The 26,425-nt window shown below is 40.9% G+C and overlaps 1 protein-coding gene across 7 annotated transcripts in view; it reads right to left on the reverse strand.

The window, feature by feature from the left end:
* LOC134483165 (IQ domain-containing protein M-like) overlaps positions 1 to 26,425 on the reverse strand; it is a 249,989-nt gene that overhangs the window by 61,696 nt on the left and 161,868 nt on the right. For all 7 annotated transcript variants that reach the window (XM_063278429.1, XM_063278428.1, XM_063278426.1 and 4 more), the window contains 2 exons: positions 16,517 to 16,661; positions 10,762 to 10,896 (listed from right to left, as the gene is read on the reverse strand). In XM_063278429.1, coding sequence (XP_063134499.1) covers positions 10,762 to 10,896; positions 16,517 to 16,661 — 280 coding nt within the window. The remainder of the gene's footprint in view (positions 1 to 10,761; positions 10,897 to 16,516; positions 16,662 to 26,425) is intronic.

The following is a 26,425-nucleotide window of genomic DNA, read 5'->3' on the forward strand; positions in this document are numbered from 1 at the left end:
AGAAAAGCTCGGTCTGAGCTGGCATCAATGAGAGATCTGCCATGAATGGAATAGGAAACCCTTGGAAATGAAAAACTACAGAATGTCCTTCAAAGCTGTGTGAGAAATCAAATGACTCAAAGGAAGTCCTCCAGACCACTGGGGAACATCAAGCATGGGGCTGACATACAACCTGACAACTGAACATTAGCTCCACCCCTCACACAGAACTGTGGGCAGAGGATATAAACGTGGTGAACTCAAAGTATCTGAGTGAATATTCAATCATTGGGTGAGCACTGTACAGAGTAGCTTTTTGAAATGTCACTCAAGCAGCAACAATAACAACAGCATCAATAACAACAATAAAGAACTAAACAATACCATGGACTGGAGAGACAGTTAATTGATTAAGAATGCTTGCTGCTTTTTCAGAGGACCAGAGTTCTGTTCCCAGCACCGATGTCAGTACACAGTTAGCCATACCGCCAGATACAGGGCATCCAATATCCTCCTTTGACCTCTTTTATGTACACACACACACACACACACACACACACACACACACACACACAATCTTTAAATAATGATTACAGGAATGAATAGCCAATGAGCATAGGGTTCCCTTTATTCCATTTCCACCAATCAAGTGTAAATGAATAAATAAAGTCTTGGAACTGAGCGAGACTCCATACCTCTGAGAACACTGTACCTAAAATATCCAGGATTCAATATTAGCAGGAACATAACATGAGAAACGCAGGAAAATAGGAACAGATTCCTCATGCTCTAGGAAGCAGGCTGCCAGTAATCATGGATTTAGGGGTTAGGTTTAGTGCAGTCTTGAAAGGAACTAAGATAAACATTCACATTGTTACCATAAACCATAAAGAATTCTAAGAAAATATGGTAGCAATCAAAAAACAATAACCACGATAAATAGAGGAAAAACATTATAGAGATGAGGAACACAATAAACACAAACATAGATCAGAAAATGGGACTTACAAATGCTTGAATTACCCTAGATCCCTAGAACAAAGGAAACTCAAGACGGATGATCAAAATGTGAATGCTTCACTCCTTCTTTAAATGAGGAAAAAGAATACCCTTGGCAGGGAAGGGAGAGGCAAAGATTAAAACAGAGACTGAAGGAACACCCATTCAGAGCCTGCCCCACAGGTGGCCCATACATATACAGCCACCCAATTAGACAAGATGGATGAAGCAAAGAAGTGCAGACCGACAGGAGCCGGATGTAGATCGCTCCTGAGAGACACAGCCAGAATACAGCAAATACAGAGGCGAATGCCAGCAGCAAACCACTGAACTGAGAATAGGTCCCCCGTTGAAGGAATCAGAGAAAGAACTGGAAGAGCTTGAAGGTGCTCGAGACCCCAAAAGTACAACAATGTCAAGCAACCAGAGCTTCCAGGGACTAAGCCACTACCTAAAGACTATACATGGACTGACCCTGGACTCTGTCCCCATAGGTAGCGATGAATATCCTAGTAAGAGCACCAGTGGAAGGGGAAGCCCTGGGTCCTGCTAAGACTGAACCCCCAGTGAACTAGACTATGCGGGGAGGGTGGCAATGGGGGGAGGTTTGGGAGGGGAACACCCATAAGGAAGTGGAGGGGGGAGGGTGATGTTTGTCCGGAAACCGGGAAAGGGAATAACACTTGAAATGTATATAAGAAATACTCAAGTTAATAAAAAAAAAAAAATGGGACTTAGACCCTCGGATCCCGGCCCGCAGCACCTCTCTGCTCCCAGACCCCGTGGGAAAGAGACCTCACCGCCTGGTCAGGTGGGCACTCCTGAGGCTGCAGAGCAGAAGAGACCACCAACACTGCCCACCCCTGCCCACATCCCTGGCCCAAGAGGAAACTGTATAAGGCCTCTAGGGGTTCCCTTGGGGAGGGCCCAGGAGCGGAGGGACCCCTGCCTGAGACACCGCCGGAACCTGAAGGAAACAGACCAGGTAAACAGTTCTCTGCACCCAAATCCCGTGGGAGGGAGAGCTAAACCTTCAGAGAGGCAGACAAGCCTGGGAAACCAGAAGAGACTGCTCTCTGTACATACATCTCGGACACCAGAGGAAAACACCAAAGGCCATCTGGAACCCTGGTGCACTGAAGCTCCCGGAGGGGGCGGCGCATATCTTCCTGGTTGCTGCCGCTGCAGAGAGCCCGTGGGCAGCACGCCACGAGTGAACTTGAGCCTCGGGACCACAGGTAAGACCAACTTTTCTGCTGCAAGAAAGCTGTCTGGTGAACTCAAGACACAGGCCCACAGGAACAGCTGAAGACCTGTAGAGAGGAAAAACTACACGCCCGAAAGCAGAACACCCTGTCCCCATAACTGACTGAAAGAGAGGAAAACAGGTCTACAGCACTCCTGACACACAGGCTTGTAGGACAGTCTAGCCACTGTCAGAAATAGCAGAACAAAGAAACACTAGAGATAATCTGATGGCGAGACGCAAGCGCAGGAACCCAAGCAACAGAAACCAAGACTACATGGCATCATCGGAGCCCAATACTCCCACCAAAACAAACGTGGAATATCCAAACACACCAGAAAAGCAAGATCTAGTTTCAAAATCTTATTTGATCATGATGCTGGAGGACTTCAAGAAAGACGTGAAGAACTCCCTTAGGTAAACACAGGAAAACATTAATAAACAAGTAGAAGCCTACAGAGAGGAATCGCAAAAATCCCTGAAAGAATTCCAGGAAAACACAATCAAACACTTGAAGGAATTAAAAATGGAAATAGAAGCAATCAAGAAAGAACACATGGAAACAACCCTGGATATAGAAAACCAAAAGAAGAGACAAGGAGCTGTAGATACAAGCTTCACCAACAGAATACAAGAGATGGAAGAGAGAATCTCAGGAGCAGAAGATTCCATAGAAATCATTGACTCAACTGTCAAAGATAATGTAAAGCAGAAAAAGCTACTGGTCCAAAACATACAGGAAATCCAGGACTCAATGAGAAGATCAAACCTAAGGATAATAGGTATAGAAGAGAGTGAAGACTCCCAGCTCAAAGGACCAGTAAATATCTTCAACAAAATCATAGAAGAAAACTTCCCTAACCTAAAAAAAGAGATACCCATAGGCATACAAGAAGCCTACAGAACTCCAAATAGATTGGACTAGAAAAGAAACACCTCCCGTCACATAATAGTCAAAACACCAAACGCACAAAATAAAGAAAGAATATTAAAAGCAGTAAGGGAAAAAGGTCAAGTAACATATAAAGGCAGACCTATCAGAATCACACCAGACTTCTCGCCAGAAACTATGAAGGCCAGAAGATCCTGGACTGATGTCATACAGACCCTAAGAGAACACAAATGCCACCCAGGGTACTGTATCCTGCAAAACTCTCAATTAACATAGATGGAGAAACCAAGATATTCCATGACAAAACCAAATTTACACAATATCTTTCTATAAATCCAGCACTACAAAGGATAGTAAATGGTAAAGCCCAACATAAGGAGGCAAGGTATACCCTAGAAGAAGCAAGAAACTAATCGTCTTGGCAACAAAACAAAGAGAATGAAAACACACAAACATAACCTCACATCCAAATATGAATATAACGGGAAGCAATGATCACTATTCCTTAATATCTCTCAATATCAATGGCCTCAACTCCCCAATAAAAAGACTTAGATTAACAAACTGGATACGCAACGAAGACCCTGCATTCTGCTGCCTACAGGAAACACACCACAGAGATAAAGACAGACATTAACTCAGAGTGAAAGGCTAGAAAACAATTTTCCAAGCAAATGGTCAGAAGAAGCAAGCTGGAGTAGCCATTCTAATATCAAATAAAATCAATTTTCAATTAAAAGTCATCAAAAAAGATAAGGAAGGACACTTCATATTCATCAAAGGAAAAATCCACCAAGATGAACTCTCAATCCTAAATATCTATGCCCCAAATACAAGGGCACCTACATACGTAAAAGAAACCTTACTAAAGCTCAAAACACACATAGCACCTCACACAATAATAGTGGGAGATTTCAACACCCCACTCTCATCAATGGACAGATCATGGAAACAGAAATTAAACAGAGATGTAGACAGACTAAGAGAAGTCATGAGACAAATGGACTTAACGGATATTTATAGAACATTCTATCCGAAAGCAAAAGGATATACCTTCTTCTCAGCTCCTCATGGTACTTTCTCCAAAATTGACCATATAATTGGTCAAAAAACGGGCCTCAACAGGTACAGAAAGATAGAAATAATCCCATGCGTGCTATCGGACCACCACGGCCTAAAACTGGTCTTCAATAACAATCAAGGAAGAATGCCCACATATACTTGGAAATTGAACAATACTCTACTCAATGATAACCTGGTCAAGGAAGAAATAAAGAAAGAAATTAAAAACTTTTTAGAATTTAATGAAAATGAAGGTACAACATACCCAAACTTATGGGACACATTGAAAGCTGTGCTAAGAGGAAAACTCATAGCGCTGAGTGCCTGCAGAAAGAAACAGGAAAGAGCATATGTCGGCAGCCTGACAGCACACCTAAAAGCTCTAGAACAAAAAGAAGCAAATACACCCAGGAGGAGTAGAAGGCAGAAAATAATCAAACTCAGAGCGGAAATCAACCAAGTAGAAACAAAAAGGACCATAGAAAGAATCAACAGAACCAAAAGTTGGTTCTTTGAGAAAATCAACAAGATAGATAAACCCTTAGCCAGACTAACGAGAGGACACAGAGAGTGCGTCCAAATTAACAAAATCAGAAATGAAAAGGGAGACATAACAACAGATTCAGAGGAAATTCAAAAAATCATCAGATCTTACTATAAAAACCTATATTCAACAAAACTTGAAAATCTTCAGGAAATGGACAATTTCCTAGACAGATACCAGGTACCAAAGTTAAATCAGGAACAGATAAACCAGTTAAACAACCCCATAACTCCTAAGGAAATAGAAGCAGTCATTAAAGGTCTCCCAACCAAAAAGAACCCAGGTCCAGACGGGTTTAGTGCAGAATTCTATCAAACCTTCATAGAAGACCTCATACCAATATTATCCAAACTATTCCACAAAATTGAAACAGATGGATCACTACCGAATACCTTCTACGAAGCCACAATTACTCTTATACCTAAACCACACAAAGACACAACAAAGAAAGAGAACTTCAGACCAATTTCCCTTATGAATATCGACGCAAAAATACTCAATAAAATTCTGGCAAACCGAATCCAAGAGCACATCAAAACAATCACCCACCATGACCAAGTAGGCTTCATCCCAGGCATGCAGGGATGGTTTAATATACGGAAAACCATCAACGTGATCCATTATATAAACAAACTGAAAGAACAGAACCACATGATCATTTCATTAGATGCTGAGAAAGCATTTGACAAAATTCAACACCCCTTCATGATAAAAGTCCTGGAAAGAATAGGAATTCAAGGCCCATACCTAAACATAGTAAAAGCCATATACAGCAAACCAGTTGCTAACATTAAACTAAATGGAGAGAAACTTGAAGCAATCCCACTAAAATCAGGGACTAGACAAGGCTGCCCACTCTCTCCCTACTTATTCAATATAGTTCTTGAAGTTCTAGCCAGAGCAATCAGACAACAAAAGGAGGTCAAGGGGATACAGATCGGAAAAGAAGAAGTCAAAATATACTATTTGCAGATGATATGATAGTATATTTAAGTGATCCCAAAAGTTCCACCAGAGAACTACTAAAGCTGATAAACAACTTCAGCAAAGTGGCTGGGTATAAAATTAACTCAAATAAATCAGTTGCCTTCCTCTATACAAAAGAGAAACAAGCCGAGAAAGAAGTTAGGGAAACGACACCCTTCATAATAGACCCAAATAATATAAAGTACCTCAGTGTGACTTTAACAAAGCAAGTAAAAGATCTGTACAATAAGAACTTCAAGACACTGAAGAAGGAAATTGAAGAAGACCTCAGAAGATGGAAAGATCTCCCATGCTCATGGATTGGCAGGATTAATATAGTAAAAATGGCCATTTTACCAAAAGCAATCTACAGATTCAATGCAATCCCCATCAAAATACCAATCCAATTCTTCAAAGAGTTAGACAGAACAATTTGCAAATTCATCTGGAATAACAAAAAACCCAGGATAGCTAAAGCTATCCTTAACAATAAAAGGACTTCCCTGAACTCAAGCAGTATTACAGAGCAATAGTGATAAAAACTGCATGGTATTGGTACAGAGACAGACAGATAGACCAATGGAATAGAATTGAAGACCCAGAAATGAACCCACACACCTATGGTCACTTGATTTTTGACAAAGGAGCCAAAACCATCAAATGGAAAAAAGATAGCAAATGGTGCTGGTTCAACTGGAGGTCAACATGTAGAAGAATGCAGATCGATCCATGCTTATCACCCTGTACAAAGCTTAAGTCCAAGTGGATCAAGGACCTCCACATCAAACCAGACACACTCAAACTAATAGAAGAAAAACTAGGGAAGCACCTGGAACACATGGGCACTGGAAAAAATTTCCTAAACAAAACACCAATGGCTTACGCTCTAAGATCAAGAATCGACAAATGGGATCTCATAAAACTGCAAAGCTTCTGTAAGGCAAAGGACACTGTGGTTAGGACAAAACGGCAACCAACAGATTGGGAAAAGATCTTTACCAATCCTACAACAGATAGAGGCCTTATATCCAAAATATACAAAGAACTCAAGAAGTTAGACCGCAAGGAAACAAATAACCCTATTAAAAACTGGGATTCAGAGCTAAACAAAGAATTCACAGCTGAGGAATGCCGAATGGCTGAGAAACACCTAAAGAAATGTTCAACATCTTTAGTCATAAGGGAAATGCAAATCAAAACAACCCTGAGATTTCACCTCACACCAGTGAGAATGGCTAAGATCAAAAACTCAGGTGACAGCAGATGCTGGCGAGGATGTGGAGAAAGAGGAACACTCCTCCATTGTTGGTGGGATTGCAAACCGGTACAACCATTCTGGAAATCATTCTGGAGGATCCTCAGAAAATTGAACATTGAACTGCCTGAGGATCCAGCTATACCTCTCTTGGGCATATACCCAAAAGATGCCCCAACATATAAAAAAGACACGTGCTCCACTATGTTCATTGCAGCCTTATTTATAATAGCCAGAAGCTGGAAAGAACCCAGATGCCCTTCAACAGAGGAATGGATACAGAAAATGTTGTACATCTACACAATGGAATATTACTCAGCTATCAAAAACAACGACTTTATGAAATTCGTAGGCAAATGGTTGGAACTGGAAAACATCATCCTGAGTGAGCTAACCCAATCACAGAAAGACATACATGGTATGCACTCATTGATAAGTGGCTATTAGCCCAAATGCTTGAATTACCCTAGATGCCTAGAACAAATGAAACTCAAGACGGATGATCAAAATGTGAATGCTTCACTCCTTCTTTAAAAGGGGAACAAGAATACCCTTGGCAGGGAAGAGAGAGGCAAAGATTAAAACAGAGACTGAAGGAACACCCATTCAGAGCCTGCCCCACATGTGGCCCATACATACACAGCCACCCAATTAGACAATATGGATGAAGCAAAGAACTGCAGACCGACAGGAGCCGGATGTAGATCGCTCCTGAGAGACACAGCCAGAATACAGCAAATACAGAGGCGAATGCCAGCAGCAAACCACTGAACTGAGAATAGGACCCCCGTTGAAGGAATCAGAGAAAGAACTGGAAGAGCTTGCAAGGGGCTCGAGACCCCATATGTACAACAATGCCAAGCAACCAGAGCTTCCAGGGACTAAGCCACTACCTAAAGACTATACATGGACTGACCCTGGGCTCTGACCCCATAGGTAGCAATGAATATCCTAGTAAGAGCACCAGTGGAAGGGGAAGCCCTGGGTCCTGCTAAGACTGAACCCCCAGTGAACTAGACTATGGGGGGAGGGCGGCAATGGGGGGAGGATGGGGAGGGGAACACCAATAGAGAAGGGGAGGGGGATGTTGGCCCGGAAACTGGGAAAGGGAATAACCTTTAAAATGTAAATAAGAAATACTCAAGTTAATAAAGATAAAAAAAAATACCTAAAGATGCAAAGCCTTCCAGGAATCTGACCTACTTGATATTGCATGCTAGAAGTTAATCAGCTGAACTGACTAAATGTGAACTAGATTAAATGCTCTATGTGTAGCTTGTATCTATCAAGCTGCCACCCACAAGCAGAGTCGGTGTGGACAAAGATGGCTGACTGACAATCTAAATGATGCAGTCAGATTCTCTTGAAAATGATGTGTGTCAAAATGACCAAGACTTTTGTTTTCTTCCCAATTGCTAACTTCATTTTCAGTAACTATCGTGGGCAACAAAGGAGTCTTTAATGGCAATATCATTAAACGTACGATAAACTGAAAATATTACGGTTGTTTTCTAGAGGATAAAATCTGTCCACCTTGTAAGAATCATTTCCAGACAGGCATGAAGACCTGACCTAGGGTCACATAAAAACTGAGGTGTGCACCCACAATGCCAGCACAGAGAGGGCAAGAGAAGACAAGGACAGAAATTCCTTTTCAGCCAACCTAACCAAATGACTGTGAACTTCAAGTTTAGTAAGAAAAGATAGCTTCAGTGTTTGCAGAATGCTATTGTGTGCTATTTAAAGATAATCTTTGTGTTATTCAGATGCTGATTTCTCTCCGCTCAGATCCGGTTTCAATCTGGACGGGGCATTGCAATGCCTATGTCAAGAATCTCCTTTCTCAAGTTTGTGTAAACAAGGCTTACCACTTATTCTTAGCCTTGTCAATAAAAGCTGATCAGCCAATGACTGGCCAGAAGAGAGAACTGTGTAAGACTTTGGCCAGCCAAGGAATGCGGAAAGAAAGAAGAGTAAACCGGACTCAGCCACAATGAGGGTGAGAGAAAACATCATAGGAAAATACACCTGAAGGCCAGAGGACCAGACCAATACAACAACGCAAGGATCTCAGGGATTTTGGCTGGGAGGTAGCCAGATTAGCTTGGAGGATTAAAATAGATTAATGACTCCCCAGGAATTGTGTAGTAAAGATTGATTAAATAAAGCTTGGGGTCTTTATTGGGGAACTCGCTAGGATAAAGAAAAACAGGCACTGTATTAATTTTCTCCTTACATTTATATTAATATTACTGTTACACTCCAGAGAATAGAGAGTCATAAAGCAGGACACTTCTCTGGCCTCTGAATACATCTCCACAAACACATGCATACACACCCTGAAATGCACATAAATAAAAACAAGAAAGTTCCTTAACCTTAGGAATTGAAAGAAAAAGGTTTTTAATTAGTTTTTTTAGAATATAATAATTAATAAGAATTATTAATTAGAATGACAGTTTATAGAAAACCTGTCTTATTGGAAAAGTCATTGAAGCTAGTCTGTAAATGTAAAATGCAAAGTATACCCACAATACAGCAGCATAATTTAAACACAAGTTTAATGAGCGGAAGAGAATTAACAATTCTGTATGGCTTACTCAAACCTTTTTAAGTGAGAATTCTTCACCATCCCCTCCCACATGTACGCAGATGTATGCATAAGGGAACTGTACACAACCACTAATATCCTGGCTAGCAGTTTTGGCCATCGATGTGTGGCATAACATCCCACATCATACTCCTCAAATATATTTGTTCATTAGGCTTCAATAAGCATAAGGAAGAAAACGGGCTGAAATGTTTTTAATTATTCATTAAGAGTTCTCATACCTGGGACAATATTCCCTCTTACTGGTTTGAGAAGAGAAAAAATGTCTATTACATAAATTATTATTATTAAATATTAGACATTTTATCATTTTATCCGTTTACGGTCTGGGGCAAAATGATTTTTCTTTTCTGGAATTGCTGGGGATTTTACCCATGACCTTGTGTATGCTAGGCAAGCTCTGTACTTCTGATCCATGCACCCAGCAAAAACTTATTTTCCAATTGGAAAGATGCTTTACCTTACTATATTTATGCCTTTTAAGCTGACTTTGCTTATCGGCATCAAATTTAACTAACCAGGAGAAAGATTTTAGCAGCAATTTTTAAAATTCCATGGGTTAAATATATTAGTATAGCTTTGCTAATAATGAAATGGCCCCTCATGGGCTTGCTGTTGAAGGCTTTGGTTCTGACACTGATGATGCTACTCTAGGAAGTTCTGGAGAATTCTAGAAATACATCACATGCAGTACAGCCTTGTGTACTGCAGCCTGTTGTGGAACTGTCTCCCTTCTCTCACTCCCTTTTTACTAAGCGTTTCAATCCTCTGAAACCAAGAGTCAAAATTGAAATTGCTTTTCCCAAGTATCCGTTGTATTGATTGAAAAAGTAATTACCATACTTAGCTGGATGTAATATTATTATTATTGTAACTTATATCAAAATGTTTATTTTTAAAGTTAAAGCTGAAATCATCCTCTTTATACTCTTCAGTCAAAATACAACTTCAACTTCTTTCAACCAGCCTTTTCTCAGATAGATTAAGTTTGGATACAAACAAATTTGAGGAAAAGGTGTAGTCGACGTTAAGGGACACAGGGGAACGGGCTCAACATAAAAGTTATGCGCGCATGAAGTCATACTTATTTAATAAAACGCAATGTACAATGAATATACATTACTAAACAATAAATCAGAGAGGAAGAGGAGGAGAAGCACGGAGAGAAGAGGGAAGGCGGGACAAGGATGAGGGCAGCAGTACTCACATCTGTGGAACAGGTCCCAGAGCTCATCGATCTGCTTCTGCGTGGGGAAATGACCACAGTCGTTGAAGTACTTCAGCAGCTCACTTCTTTCTAATCCTTGCCAGTCTTCTCTCTTGGCAAACATGGTTTCATAGACTTAAAACCAAAAGGGAAAATAATAGAGTTTCTTTTACAAATAGTGTGCTGTGGACAAGTCACTTACAAAGTTCTTCTGTACTGGAAGTTAACTGAAGTCAGCCAGGTTGATCTTTGCACCTGGGGAAGAGCCTCTGGCATTCTAGAAACCAGTGTTAAGTCTTCTGGCTAACAGGCAGGACGCAGGGTCTCTCTTCCTCACCCATTCCCACACCATGAATTTCCTCAGGCTAACATTCAGTCAGGCTTCCCATGAAAGCACAGGACACAGGTGGGGGCTCTACCTGCTTCATGGCAAATGATCACAGAACTTACACATATCAACACACAAACTATTAGCTGTAATGGGGGGTGTTTTATTTTTATTAAGATGTGCTCGTTGTACACATTAATGGGGCTCAGTGTGATAATCCAAGGCATATACACAGCACTGAGGGATCTAATCCTGTCCCTCTGTATCTCTTCTCATCTACTAACAGTTGCTATTTGATTTCTATGTCGATGTTTGCAACATTCATATTTAGGAGAAGACTGTGGTTATCTGTCTTTCTATGTGTTGCTCATTTCTCTTAATACAATATCCACTCGGATTGCTGAAAATGAAAACATTAAGCTTTTCTTTATGGCTGAAATTGCAGTCAGGATATATAACCTGTTTTCTTTATCCGTGCATCGGCTGCACCTGGGCCAACTCCATGTCGTGCCTATGACTAATGTGACAATAGCCACAAGTAAGGGACAGAGCGAATCTCTTTGGGGTGCCGCTTTGGCTTCCTCAGATACACAGTGAGAGTGGCTTAGCTGGATCGTATGCGATTTCTTTGTCTTTTCCTTCTTCCTTTTTTCAAAACCAATTATTTTGTGACTGGCGCCTGAACCGAGAGCACCATGCATACAAGGCAAGAACTCCACCACTGCTGTATCTATCGCCACCACAACTCTTTTTAACCTTATTCTGCACCAGGGGATCACTAAGTTGCCTAGGCTAGCCTGGAACTTACAAACTCCTTGCTTTAACCATGATAGGTCTGTAATGCCACATCGGCCGATTTTGAATTTTTATTTTATTCGTTTATCTTTTGAATCTCCATATTGTCTGTTCCCTTTCGTCCACATTGTCAGTACCAATGACAAGAACCCCAGGTTTCTGATTCACGATGACTCCTGTCAGAAGTTACCATGTCTCCTGTAAACCTCTCACTTCTTCACTACTCCCAGTCCACACTCTAATCCCTGGGATTTCCATTAGACTTTCTGATTCAAAAATAGAGTTGGGAACAATGTTCACATTTTGTTCAGTGATCTCACAGCAAGAGGGGAAAAAAAATTCAACAAATTCCTACTGGAATATGAATGGCTACGCCAGATCTTCAAAGCCATTGGAAACACATACAAATTAATATTTGATATAGTTATGTGCTTTTCTCTCTCCTCAAATCTATGAACTAAAGCTGCTGCATTTGGAGCCTCTTCTCATCGGATTTAGCATGGAACTTGAGGCTTTCCTTCTGTGTCCGGGCTTTCTGATTCAGAAGTGCCAGCATCTGCATTTCATTGCCTCAAAGCTTCTCCTAGCACCGGGCATCAATCTGTTGCCTTCTGGCCAATAATCCAAAAGTCTCAGACCCCTGCAGAGTGGCCCTCAACCCCTGCTGAAGTGCAAGAGATTGGGGGCAACTGATACATGAAAATCTAGTTTTTGAGAAACTTGCCTTCAAGAGTTCCCATGACAGTGTTTTGTTTTGTTTGTTTGTTTGTTTTTTTAACTTTCATCCTGTCCCTACTGCATTTTTCTATGCCATTTAAGAGTACTTTATGGGATTTACTTCCCAATACGTTAGCCGTACTTAAATCCATGTCTCAGGGTTTGTTTCTCTAAAAGACTAAAATTAAGACACAAAGAATTTCTATGAAGATTCATGAACTTTTGTTAATTTCTCCTTTGCTCATCTTTAGAATCCTTTCATATCTTTAATATCATACTTCTGTGACTGTGCCCTGCCTACGGTACAATACAAGCCTTCTGTGCTCACTAGCAGAATTAATGAACTAAGCTAGTTAGCCAGTTTTAGTAAAAACAAAACTGAAATTGTGACTATTAGTACAGTTAGAAATTATTGAAATATTTTTAAAGGTACACAGGTATTTTCCAAATATAAAAAAATTAGCAATAATTGCATAGGAAAAGAAGAGAATTCTATGAAAAAAATGACATAAATACCTTGCAAATTATGTAAGCTCTAGGTCTAACGTAAGTGAAAGCTATTCATAATTCTTTAGCCATGCAGATTCTATGGACAGAGCACCGTCTGTCTAATCAAATGCCTCTATTCTGTCTTTGTCTCATGCCAGCCTAACCACACCGATAGGTATTCATAAACTGCACTGTGGTTCTCTGTAATCTTCTAGTGCCTTCTGAACTTGACTAGGAATCAAGCCAAGAGACACATGTAAGTTACCCACAGACTTTTAAGACTTTTACTCAATAACCTTATCAGCTAGATACCATCAGAATCCAGTCTGAAAAAAACAGATGTACATGGTATGTGTGTGTCCATCTGTGTGAGTTTCCAAACTAAAAAAATAAAATAATAATAATGAAAATTTTAAATCTGTAATTACAAGTTAAGAGTAAGAAATCATGGAGATAGGGTTAAAACTAAAACAAACAAGTTACATTAGAACTAATTTTAAAAAGCATAGTGACAGAATTTTGGAGTGTGACAATCATACCAGGTTTTAAAGAAATGGGACCATGTCAAAAATAAAAATGCATGTGACTGGGAATTCTGTGGCTGAGTACTAAAACAGACGTTTTCATGGTACCTCCAGAAATGGCCAAAGAAGTACTATCAGTAATCTGAATAAAGAATAGAAGAGTCATGTGGTGTAAATGAGTGGTGGGAACAACACACAAGAGTTTCCCATAAAGCAATATGTCTTGACCCGCATCAGAGCACATCTGCCATTGAATAAGAGTCATTCATTCATTCTTCTTGAAGAACAAGCATGCTGGAGAGAGGAAGTTTAACAATGTGGATGCATTGTAGCTCTTGTGGATGCCAACTTGAATGTTCTCAGCTTGGTTAGTGTGTGTGTGTGTGTGTGTGTGTGTGTGTGTGTGTGTGAGAGAGAGAGAGAGAGAGACAGAGACAGAGACAGAGACAGAGACACAGAGACACAGAGACACAGAGAGGATATTCCTGAACTGACAGATACTACTGTGCCTCAGTTGTTAAGACCCCAAAGAACCAACAGAACTCAAAAGCTTTCCAACCTCTCTAAAGAAGATAATGTCCCCCAGGATGTTGTCAGAAAGCCCTTAAACAAAGAAGGTAAGAAGCCCGGGACCAAAACAGCCAAGATGAAGTGTCTTCTTCCTCCATGCGCCCCGCAACAGAAGCACTGACATAGTTCTCTGAAGAAGTACCGTACTAAAGAAAACACTATAGTGTTGCACAATATGCTAAATTTTGGCCAAGAGAATGAAGGGAGCCAAAGGAAAAATGCCAGGAACGGATTGTCAAGAGGCGTAGGCTGCCCTCAGAGTACTTCTACTTCGAAGTCTGAGTCCAGTAAAACATAAGTCTTGAAGTGTAACAGATAATCAGCCCTTCAAAATACAATCAAATAAAATGGGGGGGGGGCACAAGTTAGTTGGTACAATAACCAAAAGTCCTATCACACATTTTGATAAATATTAGAAACTCTGTATTACAAAGCTTAGCAGAATATGAAACGACTATTCATAGAAGACTACTGAGGTGTCCTCTGATTTTATACTAGTGTGTGGAGCACTCATGACCAACAGTCTTAAACCTCTGAGTACACGTGGGTGGGACCCATATTCCTCTCCTTCCCTCAAGTTTGCAAACTAAGTCCCAGCAGTTTCCAAAATGAAAACATTTCTCACTGCCTCTGCCTCTGTCTTCTCCATGATTTCTCTTTCTCATTCATAGCTTTCCCTCTGTCTGACTCTTTGCTGTATTATCTGTTTGGGAGATGCCTTGAGAATTCTACAAATGCCTTATCTAACTTTCTGAAAATCAGGCTGTGGGACTAGATCCCCTGAACTGGGTTCTCAAGATCTATGTATGTATCATGGACCTCTGAATTGTCTCTCTGGGTCTCTTTCTTTATTTGGCTTCTTCTTCTTTCTTTAATGTCTAACAACAGAAATGGAACAAGTATGACTTATTTTAAAAAATACATTTTTGCATACAAACTAAATGCAAATAGCCTTTTGAAAATAGTTTTTGCTATTCTAATATACTAGCCACATGTTAAATAGTAATGCTCATTGAAAGACATAAGCCCCATCTTCATGATGCATTCATGAATATGAAGTCCCAAATAAAGAATGAACATACTACAACTAGCTGAAACTACCAAAAGGTAGCACATTGATCTCATAAAATCATAAAATTATTCCAATTAAGTATAACTTACTTGCGTCATTCATTTTAATTCTTAAAAAGATTGGTCTAGTAATACACAGTACCTAAATAACACTCAACTGATGAACTATAAATAGAAAGACAATGATAAAAAAAGTGTGTCCTTATATTTATGAGCAGAACCCTAACAATTTGAAGTAATACGTGGTTTATTCTGCCCAGTATGCTTTAACATTTACCAATATTACAATTTAATATTCATTTCAGGAGTGGCGAACCCCTCCCACAATGGGCAAAGAGTCATCCACTGAAACTCTCAAGGCCTCCAATCCTTCCACAGTCACTTCAAACTTTCTGACTTGTGGCTCAAGCTAAGCCATTCATTTAAAATCTCTTGGAAATCCGATTTAAAAATAAATGTGTCTCAGTATGAATATGTCACTTGGTAAAGTATTTGCCTAGCGTGCAGGAAACTCTGGGCTCTCCAACACAGCATTAAGAAAGACATGATGATACCAACCTGTAGTCCCAGCACTTGGGAGGCAGAGGGGGAAGGAGCTTGAGTTCATTGTCATTCTTAGCTACATCAAGAGTTCAAAGTCAGCCTGGGCAGATGAGAGCCCTATTGCAATATATGAATAGGTAGAAAATAGGTAGGTAGGTAGGTAGGTAGGTAGGTAGGTAGGTAGGTAGGTAGATGGGTAGGCAGGTAGGTGGATTGGTGGGTAGGTAGGTGAGTAGGTGGGTAGGTGGGTGAGTCGGTGGTTGCATGGATGGATGGATGGATAGATGTATGTATATATGCATGGATGGATGGATGGATGGATGGATGGATGGATGGACAGATAGATAGTCTCTATTACAATGTTGTCTGTTTCTCTTCTTCAGGAAACAGTAGATTCTTTTTATTTTCTGATCCATAGGTCTCTGGAGCAACTTATTGCTTATACCCTCTGTGGAATCTGATTTCTTTATCTGTGTTTCCAACCCCTTCCCTTTAAATTTCCTGCTACACTTTGTGTAGCCAAATGAGGAGTCTGTTGTTTATAACAAAAAAAATTCTAATGAATTCATCTAAGTACTCAGCGAGCCACTTTACGATGCAAATGGAAATATAAAAAACACAATCTCCCTTCCATTGCTAGGAGTAGATAGAGGTCTTTTCAATAAGTAAAAATTGGTTCTAAACCTAGCAGCAAGCCAGAAGGGACTGCAATACTTACATTTTTTTCTGTCCATCCATTCTTCTAGCTCTCCAAAGTATATAATCTGTCTTGTTCTCCAAAGACCAAGACGGTGTCTAACACGGTGGATTAAGCTCCGATACATTTTTATAACTGCTTTCAAATTCGGCCCATGATACAAAACCTAGGAAGAGTAAAAACATACCATTATATATATTATATATATTATATCATATATATCATATATCATATATTTCTGTTATTTATAACCAGAGTAAACAACTTAGGTAAAAGCCAGTCTTAAAAATCTGCACAGAAGCTGGTTGCTGCCGCTGCAGAGAGCCCCTGGGCAGCACCCCACGAGCGAACCTGAGCTTCGGGAACACAGGTAAGACCAAATTTTCTGCTGCAAGAAAGCTGCCTGGTGAGCTTGGGACACACGGAAGCAGAATTTCTCTAGGACCGGGCACGTTCTGTGTTTACCGGAAGTCCCACACCCGCGGATCCCGGCCAGCAGCAGCTCTCTGCTCCCTGACCCGGTGAGAGAGAGACCCAACCGCCTGGTCAGGTGGGCACTCCTGAGGCTGCAGAGCGGAAGAGACCACCAACACTGCTCACCCCTGCCCACATCCCTGGCCCAAGAGGAAACTGTATAAGGCCTCTGGGCTCCCATGGGGGAGGGCCCAAGAGCGGCAGGACACCTGCCTGAGACACCGCAGGAACCTGAAAGAAACAGACCGGATAAACAGTTCTCTGCACCCAAATCCCGTGGGAGGGAGAGCTGAACCTTCAGAGAGGCAGACAAGCCTGGAAAACCAGAAGAGACTGCTCCCTGCACACACATCTCGGACGCCAGAGGAAAAAGCCAAAGACCATCTGGAACCCTGGTGCACTGAAGCTCCCAGAAGGGGCAGCACAGGTCTTCCTGGTTGCTGCCGCTGCAGAGAGCCCCTGGGCAGCACCCCACGAGCGAACCTGAGCCTCGGGACCACAGGTAAGACCAAATTTTCTGCTGCAAGAAAGCTGCCTGGTGAACTCAAGACACAGGCCCACAGGAACAGCTGAAGACCTGTAGAGAGGAAAAACTACACGCCCGAAAGCAGAACACTCTGTCCCCATAACTGACTGAAAGAGAGGAAAACAGGTCTACAGCACTCCTGACACACAGGCTTATAGGACAGTCTAGCCACTGTCAGAAATAGCAGAACAAAGTAACACTAGAGATAATCTGATGGCGAGAGGCAAGCGCAGGAACCCAAGCAACAGAAACCAAGACTACATGCCATCATCGGAGTCCAATTCTCCCACCAAAACAAACATGGAATATCCAAACACACCAGAAAAGCAAGATCTAGTTTCAAAATAATATTTGATCATGATGCTGGAGGACTTCAAGAAAGACATGAACACACTTAGGGAAACACAGGAAAACATTAATAAACAAGTAGAAGCCTACAGAGAGGAATCGCAAAAATCCCTGAAAGAATTCCAGGAAAACACAATCAAACACTTGAAGGAATTAAAAATGGAAATAGAAGCAATCAAGAAAGAACACATGGAAACAACCCTGGATATAGAAAACCAAAAGAAGAGACAAGGAGCTGTAGATACAAGCTTCACCAACAGAATACAAGAGATGGAAGAGAGAATCTCAGGAGCAGAAGATTCCATAGAAATCATTGACTCAACTGTCAAAGATAATGTAAAGCGGAAAAAGCTACTGGTCCAAAACATACAGGAAATCCAGGACTCAATGAGAAGATCAAACCTAAGGATAATAGGTATAGAAGAGAGTGAAGACTCCCAGCTCAAAGGACCAGTAAATATCTTCAACAAAATCATAGAAGAAAACTTCCCTAACCTAAAAAAAGAGATACCCATAGACATACAAGAAGCCTACAGAACTCCAAATAGATTGGACCAGAAAAGAAACACCTCCCGTCACATAATTGTCAAAACACCAAACGCACAAAATAAAGAAAGAATATTAAAAGCAGTAAGGGAAAAAGGTCAAGTAACATATAAAGGGAGACCTATCAGAATCACACCAGACTTCTCGCCAGAAACTATGAAGGCCAGAAGATCCTGGACAGATGTCATACAGACCCTAAGAGATCACAAGTGCCAGCCCAGGTTATTGTATCCTGCAAAACTCTCAATTAACATAGATGGAGAAACCAAGATATTCCATAACAAAACCAAATTTACACAATATCTTTCTACAAATCCAGCACTACAAAGGATAATAAAGGGTAAAGTCCAACATAAGGAGGAAAGCTATACCCTAGAAGAAGCAAGAAACTAATCATCTTGGCAACAAAACAAAGAGAAGAAAAGCACACAAACATAACCTCACATCCAAATATGAATATAACAGGAAGCAATAATCATGATTCCTTAATATCTCTCAACATCAATGGCCTCAACTCCCACTAAAAAGACATAGATTAACAAACTGGATACGTAATGAGGACCCTGCATTCTGCTGCCTACAGGAAACACACCTCAGGACAAAGACAGACACTACCTCAGAGTGAAAGGCTGGAAAACAACTTTCCAAGCAAATGGTCAGAAGAAGCAAGCTGGAGTAGCCATTCTAATATCAAATAAAATCAATTTCCAACTAAAAGTCATCAAAAAAGATAAGGAAGGACACTTCATATTCATCAAAGGAAAAATCCACCAAGATGAACTCTCAATCCTAAATATCTATGCCCCAAATACAAGGGCAGCTACATACGTAAAAGAAACCTTACTAAAGCTCAAAACACACATTGCACCTCACACAATAATAGTGGGAGATTTCAACAGCCCACTCTCATCAATGGACAGATCATGGAAACAGAAATTAAGCAGTGATGTCGACAGACTAAGAGAAGTCATGAGTCAAATGGACTTAACGGATATTTATAGAACATTCTATCCGAAAGCAAAAGGATATACCTTCTTCTCAGCTCCTCATGGTACGTTCTCCAAAACTGACCATATAATTGGTCAAAAAACGGGCCTCAACAGGTACAGAAAGATAGAAATAATCCCATGCGTGCTATCGGACCACCACAGCCTAAAACTGGTCTTCAATAACAATAAGGGAAGAATGCCCACATATACGTGGAAATTGAACAATGCTCTACTCAATGATAACCTGGTCAAGGAAGAAATAAAGAAAGAAATTAAAAACTTTTTAGAATTTAATGAAAATGAAGATACAACATACTCAAACTTATGGGACACAATGAAAGCTGTGCTAAGAGGAAAACTCATAGCGCTGAGTGCCTGCAGAAAGAAACAGGAAAGAGCATATGTCAGCAGCTTTACACCACACCTAAAAGCTCTAGAACAAAAAGAAGCAAATACACCCAGGAGGAGTAGAAGGCAGGAAATAATCAAACTCAGAGCTGAAATCAACCAAGTAGAAACAAAAAGGACCATAGAAAGAATCAACAGAACCAAAAGTTGGTTCTTTGAGAAAATCAACAAGATAGATAAACCCTTAGCCAGACTAACGAGAGGACACAGAGAGTGCGTCCAAATTAACAAAATCAGAAATGAAAAGGGAGACATAACTACAGATTCAGAGGAAATTCAAAAAATCATCAGATCTTACTATAAAAACCTATATTCAACAAAACTTGAAAATCTTCAGGAAATGGACAATTTCCTAGACAGATACCAGGTATCGAAGTTAAATCAGGAACAGATAAACCAGTTAAACAACCCCATAACTCCTAAGGAAATAGAAGCAGTCATTAAAGGTCTCCCAACCAAAAAGAGCCCAGGTCCAGACGGGTTTAGTGCAGAATTCTATCAAACCTTCATAGAAGACCTCATACCAATATTATCCAAACTATTCCACAAAATTGAAACCGATGGAGCCCTACCGAATTCCTTCTACGAAGCCACAATTACTCTTATACCTAAACCACACAAAGACACAACAAAGAAAGAGAACTTCAGACCAATTTCCCTTATGAATATCGACGCAAAAATACTCAATAAAATTCTGGCAAACCGAATTCAAGAGCACATCAAAACAATCATCCACCATGATCAAGTAGGCTTCATCCCAGGCATGCAGGGATGGTTTAATATACGGAAAACCATCAACGTGATCCATTATATAAACAAACTGAAAGAACAGAACCACATGATCATTTCATTAGATGCTGAGAAAGCATTTCACAAAATTCAACACCCCTTCATGATAAAAGTCCTGGAAAGAATAGGAATTCAAGGCCCATACTTAAACATAGTAAAAGCCATATACAGCAAACCAGTTGCTAACATTAAACTAAATGGAGAGAAACTTGAAGCAATCCCACTAAAATCAGGGACTAGACAAGGCTGCCCACTCTCTCCCTACTTATTCAATATAGTTCTTGAAGTTCTAGCCAGAGCAATCAGACAACAAAGGAGATCAAAGGGATACAGATCGGAAAAGAAGAGGTCAAAATATCACTATTTGCAGATGACATGATAGTACATTTAAGTGATCCCAAAAGTTCCACCAGAGAACTACTAAAGCTGATAAACAACTTCAGCAAAGTGGCTGGGTATAAAATTAACTCAAATAAATCAGTTGCCTTCCTCTATACAAAAGAGAAACAAGCCGATAAAGAAATTAGGGAAATGACACCCTTCATAATAGACCCAAATAATATAAAGTACCTCGGTGTGACTTTAACCAAGCAGGTAAAAGATCTGTACAATAAGAACTTGAAGACACTGAGGAAAGAAATTGAAGAAGACCTCAGAAGATGGAAAGATCTCCCATGCTCATGGATTGGCAGGATTAATATAGTAAAAATGGCCATTTTACCAAAAGCAATCTACAGATTCAATGCAATCCCCATCAAAATACCAATCCAATTCTTCAAAGAGTTAGACAGAACAATTTGCAAATTCATCTGGAATAACAAAAAACCCAGGATAGCTAAAGCTATCCTCAACAATAAAAGGACTTCAGGGGGAATCACTATCCCTGAACTCAAGCAGTATTACAGAGCAATAGTGATAAAAACTGCATGGTATTGGTACAGAGACAGACAGGTAGACCAATGGAATAGAATTGAAGACCCAGAAATGAACCCACACACCTATGGTCACTTGATTTTTGACAAAGGAGCCAAAACCATCCAATGGAAAAAAGATAGCATTTTCAGCAAATGGTGCTGGTTCAACTGGAGGGCAACATGTAGAAGAATGCAGATCGATCCATCCTTATCACCCTGTACAAAGCTTAAGTCCAAGTGGATCAAGGACCTCCACATCAAACCAGACACACTCAAACTAATAGAAGAAAAACTAGGGAAGCATCTGGAACACATGGGCACTGGAAAAAATTTCCTGAACAAAACACCAATGGCTTATGCTCTAAGATCAAGAATCGACAAATGGGATCTCATAAAACTGCAAAGCTTCTGTAAGGCAAAGGACACTGTGGTTAGGACAAAACGGCAACCAACAGATTGGGAAAAGATCTTTACCAATCCTACAACAGATAGAGGCCTTATATCCAAAATATACAAAGAACTCAAGAAGTTAGACCGCAGGGAAACAAATAACCCTATTAAAAAATGGGGTTCAGAGCTAAACAAAGAATTCACAGCTGAGGAATGCCGAATGGCTGAGAAACACCTAAAGAAATGTTCAACATCTTTAGTCATAAGGGAAATGCAAATCAAAACAACCCTGAGATTTCACCTCACACCAGTGAGAATGGCTAAGATCAAAAACTCAGGTGACAGCAGATGCTGGCGAGGATTCAGAGAAAGAGGAACACTCCTCCATTGTTGGTGGGATTGCAGACTGGTAAAACCATTCTGGAAATCAGTCTGGAGGTTCCTCAGAAAATTGGACATTGAACTGCCTGAGGATCCAGCTATACCTCTCTTGGGCATATACCCAAAAGATGCCTCAACATATAAAAGAGACACGTGCTCCACTATGTTCATCGCAGCCTTATTTATAATAGCCAGAAGCTGGAAAGAACCCAGATGCCCTTCAACAGAGGAATGGATACAGAAAATGTGGTACATCTACACAATGGAATATTACTCAGCTATCAAAAACAACGAGTTTATGAAATTCATAGGCAAATGGTTGGAACTGGAAAATATCATCCTGAGTGAGCTAACCCAATCACAGAAAGACATACATGGTATGCACTCATTGATAAGTGGCTATTAGCCCAAATGCTTGCATTACCCTAGATCCCTAGAACAAACGAAACTCAAGACGGATGATCAAAATGTGAATGCTTCACTCCTTCTTTAAATGAGGAAAAAGAATACCCTTGGCAGGGAAGGGAGAGGCAAAGATTAAAACAGAGACTGAAGGAACACCCATTCAGAGCCTGTCCCACATTTGGCCCATACATATACAGCCACCCAATTAGACAAGATGGATGAAGCAAAGAAGTGCAGACCGACAGGAGCCGGATGTAGATCGCTCCTGAGAGACACAGCCAGAATACAGCAAATACAGAGGCGAATGCCAGCAGCAAACCACTGAACTGAGAATAGGTCCCCTATTGAAGGAATCAGAGAAAGAACTGGAAGAGCTTGAAGGGGCTCGAGACCCCAAAAGTACAACAATGCCAAGCAACCAGAGCTTCCAGGGACTAAGCCACTACCTAAATACTATACATGGACTGACCCTGGACTCTGACCCCATAGGTAGCAATGAATATCCTAGTAAGAGCACCAGTGGAAGGGGAAGCCCTGGGTCCTGCTAAGACTGAACCCCCAGTGAACTAGTCTATGGGGGGAGGGCGGCAATGGGGGGAGGGTTGGGAGGGGAACACCCATAAGGAAGTGGAGGGGGGAGGGGGATGTTTGCCCGGAAACCGGGAAAGGGAATAACACTCGAAATGTATATAAGAAATACTCAAGTTAATAAAAAAAAAAGAAAAAAAATCTGCACAGAAATATGCACCCCGCTGTGTATTGCCCTTGGAGCACAAACAGCCACTCCCATCACCAGACTGGACAGTTTCTTTGTTATTTTGACACAAGCTAGATTCATTTAAGAGGAAACCCCAATTGAGAAAATGCAACCATTACATTGGCCATTAAGCACTGGGACATTTTCTTTTTTAAAAAAAATTGATTATTTTACATTTGAAATATTATCCCCCTTCCCTGTTTCCCCTCCTGAAAACCCCCTAACCAATGCCCCTCCCCTGTGCTTCTACGAGGGCGCTTCCTGACTCACCCACCTGCTTCAGCCTTACCAATCCAGCATTCCCCTACACTGGGGCATCGAGCCTCCATCGGATCAAAGGCCCCCACTCCCATTAATACAAGATAAGGCACTCCTCTGCTACATATGCAGCTGGAATCATGGGTCCCTCTATGTGTACTCTTTGGTTGGTGGTTTAGTCCCTGGGAGCTCTGGAAGGTCTAGTTGGTTGATATTGTTGTTCTTCCTATGGGGTTTCAATCCCCTCTAGCTCCTTCTGTCCTCCTAATTCCTTCATTGGGGTCCCAGTGCTCAGTCTGATGGTTGGCTGTGAGCATCTGCCTCTGTATTGGTCATGCTCTGGCAGAGCCTCTCAGGGGACAGCTATATCAGGCTCCTGTCAGCATGTACCTCTTAGCATCAGCAATAGTGTCTGGGTTTGGTGTCAGTGGTTGGAATGGATCCCTAGGTGGGGCAGTCTCTGGATGCCCTTTCCTTCATTCTCTGCTCTACTCTTTGTCCCTGCATTTCCTTTAGAAAGGAGCAATTCTACATTAATATTTCTGCTAGTGGGATTGCAAACTGGTACAACCACTCTGGACACCAATCTGGCAGTTCCTCAGAAAATGAGACATAGCACTACCTAGGTACACAGTTATACCTCTCCTGGGCATACACCCAAAAGATACTCCAACATATAACAAGGACGCATGCTCTACTATGTTCAAAGCAGCCTTATTTATAATAGCAAAAAGCTGGAAACTACTTAGCCATTAAAAACAATGACTTCATGAAACTTGCAGGCAAATGGATGCAACTTGAAAATATCATCCTGAGTGAGGGAACCCAGTCACAAAAGATCACACATGGTGTGCACTCACCAATAAATGAACATTAGGGGAAAAGCTCAGAATGCCCACAATATAACTCACAGACCATAGAAAGCTCAAGAAAAAAAAGAAGACCAAGGAGTAGATGCTTCAGTCCTCCTTAGAAAGGGGAACAAAATAATCATGGGCAGTAGAGGGAGGGAGGGACCTGGGAGGGAAAGAGGACAGAGAGAGAAAAGGGAGGCAGGATCAGGTATGGGAGGAGATAGGAGAGATGTACAGAGGGTCCGGAAATTGAATGGAGGCTTATAGTATTGGGGGATGGGGAACTGGGCATAACCGCTAGAAAGTCCCAGATGCCAGGAAAGCAAGAGGCTTCCAGGACCCAATGAGGATGACATTAGCCAAGACCCAACAAAGGGAAGAGAGAGCATGTAGAGTCACATCCAGAGGTTAGGCACAGCCCCTGGTTGAGGGATGGGGCCAACCACCCATCTCAAAAATATTAACCCAGAACTGTACCTGGGACATTTTCTTAACTATTTATGCAGGACAGCCCAGCCTACTAGGGGTACAACCACCTCTGGTCAAGTAATCCTGAGTGCTATGACCAAACAAGCTGAACAAGCCATCGAGGCAAAGGCTGTATGCATTACTCCAGGGCTTCTGCTTCAGTTCCTGACAAGTCCCTTCCCTGCCTTCCTTCCTGATAGACCGAGACCATGCTATGCAAACAAAACGATATAAGCAACGCAAGTTGCCTTTGATCCTGGTATTATATCAAAGTGAATAAAAACAAACTAGGACGACTTTCCTGCTGTAACAGACTGTAGCCTTGTGAACTGCGAGCCGAAGTAGACCGTTCCGCTTTACATCGCTTTTTGTCACGTATTCGTCAATACGGAAAAAAGTAACTAATACAGAATATATGAGAAAATGCTAATTAAATTCTCTAACGCTACGATACAAAAGTTAACATAAATTATTGATAAAAATATTCCAATTCATATTAACATAATGGACAAGTCTATGCTAGCTCCCTGGATGCTTCAGTCTGTCTTTTGTTTGATTCTATCATGTCACTGGCATGATGACACTGAGAGGGATGTGGTTTCTCTATTAGCAAGAGCAGACCCTTCCCTGTTTACTACCCATGTATCCGTTTGCAGCCAACAAGTACAGGCTCTGGTCCTGTTTGCTTGTTTATCATGCTCTGTGCAGCTCAGGACTTTTTCAGAGAACTTCGAAGGCTGGTATGTTTTCTTAACCCTAGTCTCTCTCTCAGTGAACGTTTTTGTGTTGCTTTTATTCAGCTCTTGGAAAGTGATGTGCTAGCCCCTGTGAGGAAATATCTAGCTGGTCTGCTGATCTAACCCTGTGTAAACACTGACATATGGCAATATCCAAGAGAATCTTTATTCCGAAACCTCATAAAGTAAGGAGGAACACATACTTAAATGACTAAATCCATGAAATAAAATTTAAAATAATGAAGTGAAATAAAATAAAACATTCTAAATATCCACCTAATGTTTATATATATAAGCATTCATGTAAATATGCAAGCGACAAAGGCAGGAAACACCAGTTGTGATTCTGATATCAATTTTTTCAGCCAATAAAATCTTACTGACACTCTTAGCCATGCCAAGATGAGGAAGACGCTGTCCCTTTCCTTGATTTGGTACCTACTTCATAATTTTTTATTAAGTTATTATCCTGGTAGAATATAATTCTTTAAGAATAGGAATCTTATATGTCCATTAAATGGACTTACAAGACCCAGAACTTTCATATGACTTATTTAGAAACTAATGCATGTTTTTTGAATAACTAAATAGAAGTGTATAATCGCACAGTAGGATCAGAGGAATTTCTTTTCCCCTAAACATTCTAAAGTAGTCTCTTAGCCAACAGTGATATTTCTGTGTCCTGC

Source organism: Rattus norvegicus, chromosome 19 (genome assembly GCF_036323735.1).
Source record: "Rattus norvegicus strain BN/NHsdMcwi chromosome 19, GRCr8, whole genome shotgun sequence".
In the NCBI taxonomy this organism is placed as follows: Eukaryota; Metazoa; Chordata; class Mammalia; order Rodentia; family Muridae; genus Rattus; species Rattus norvegicus.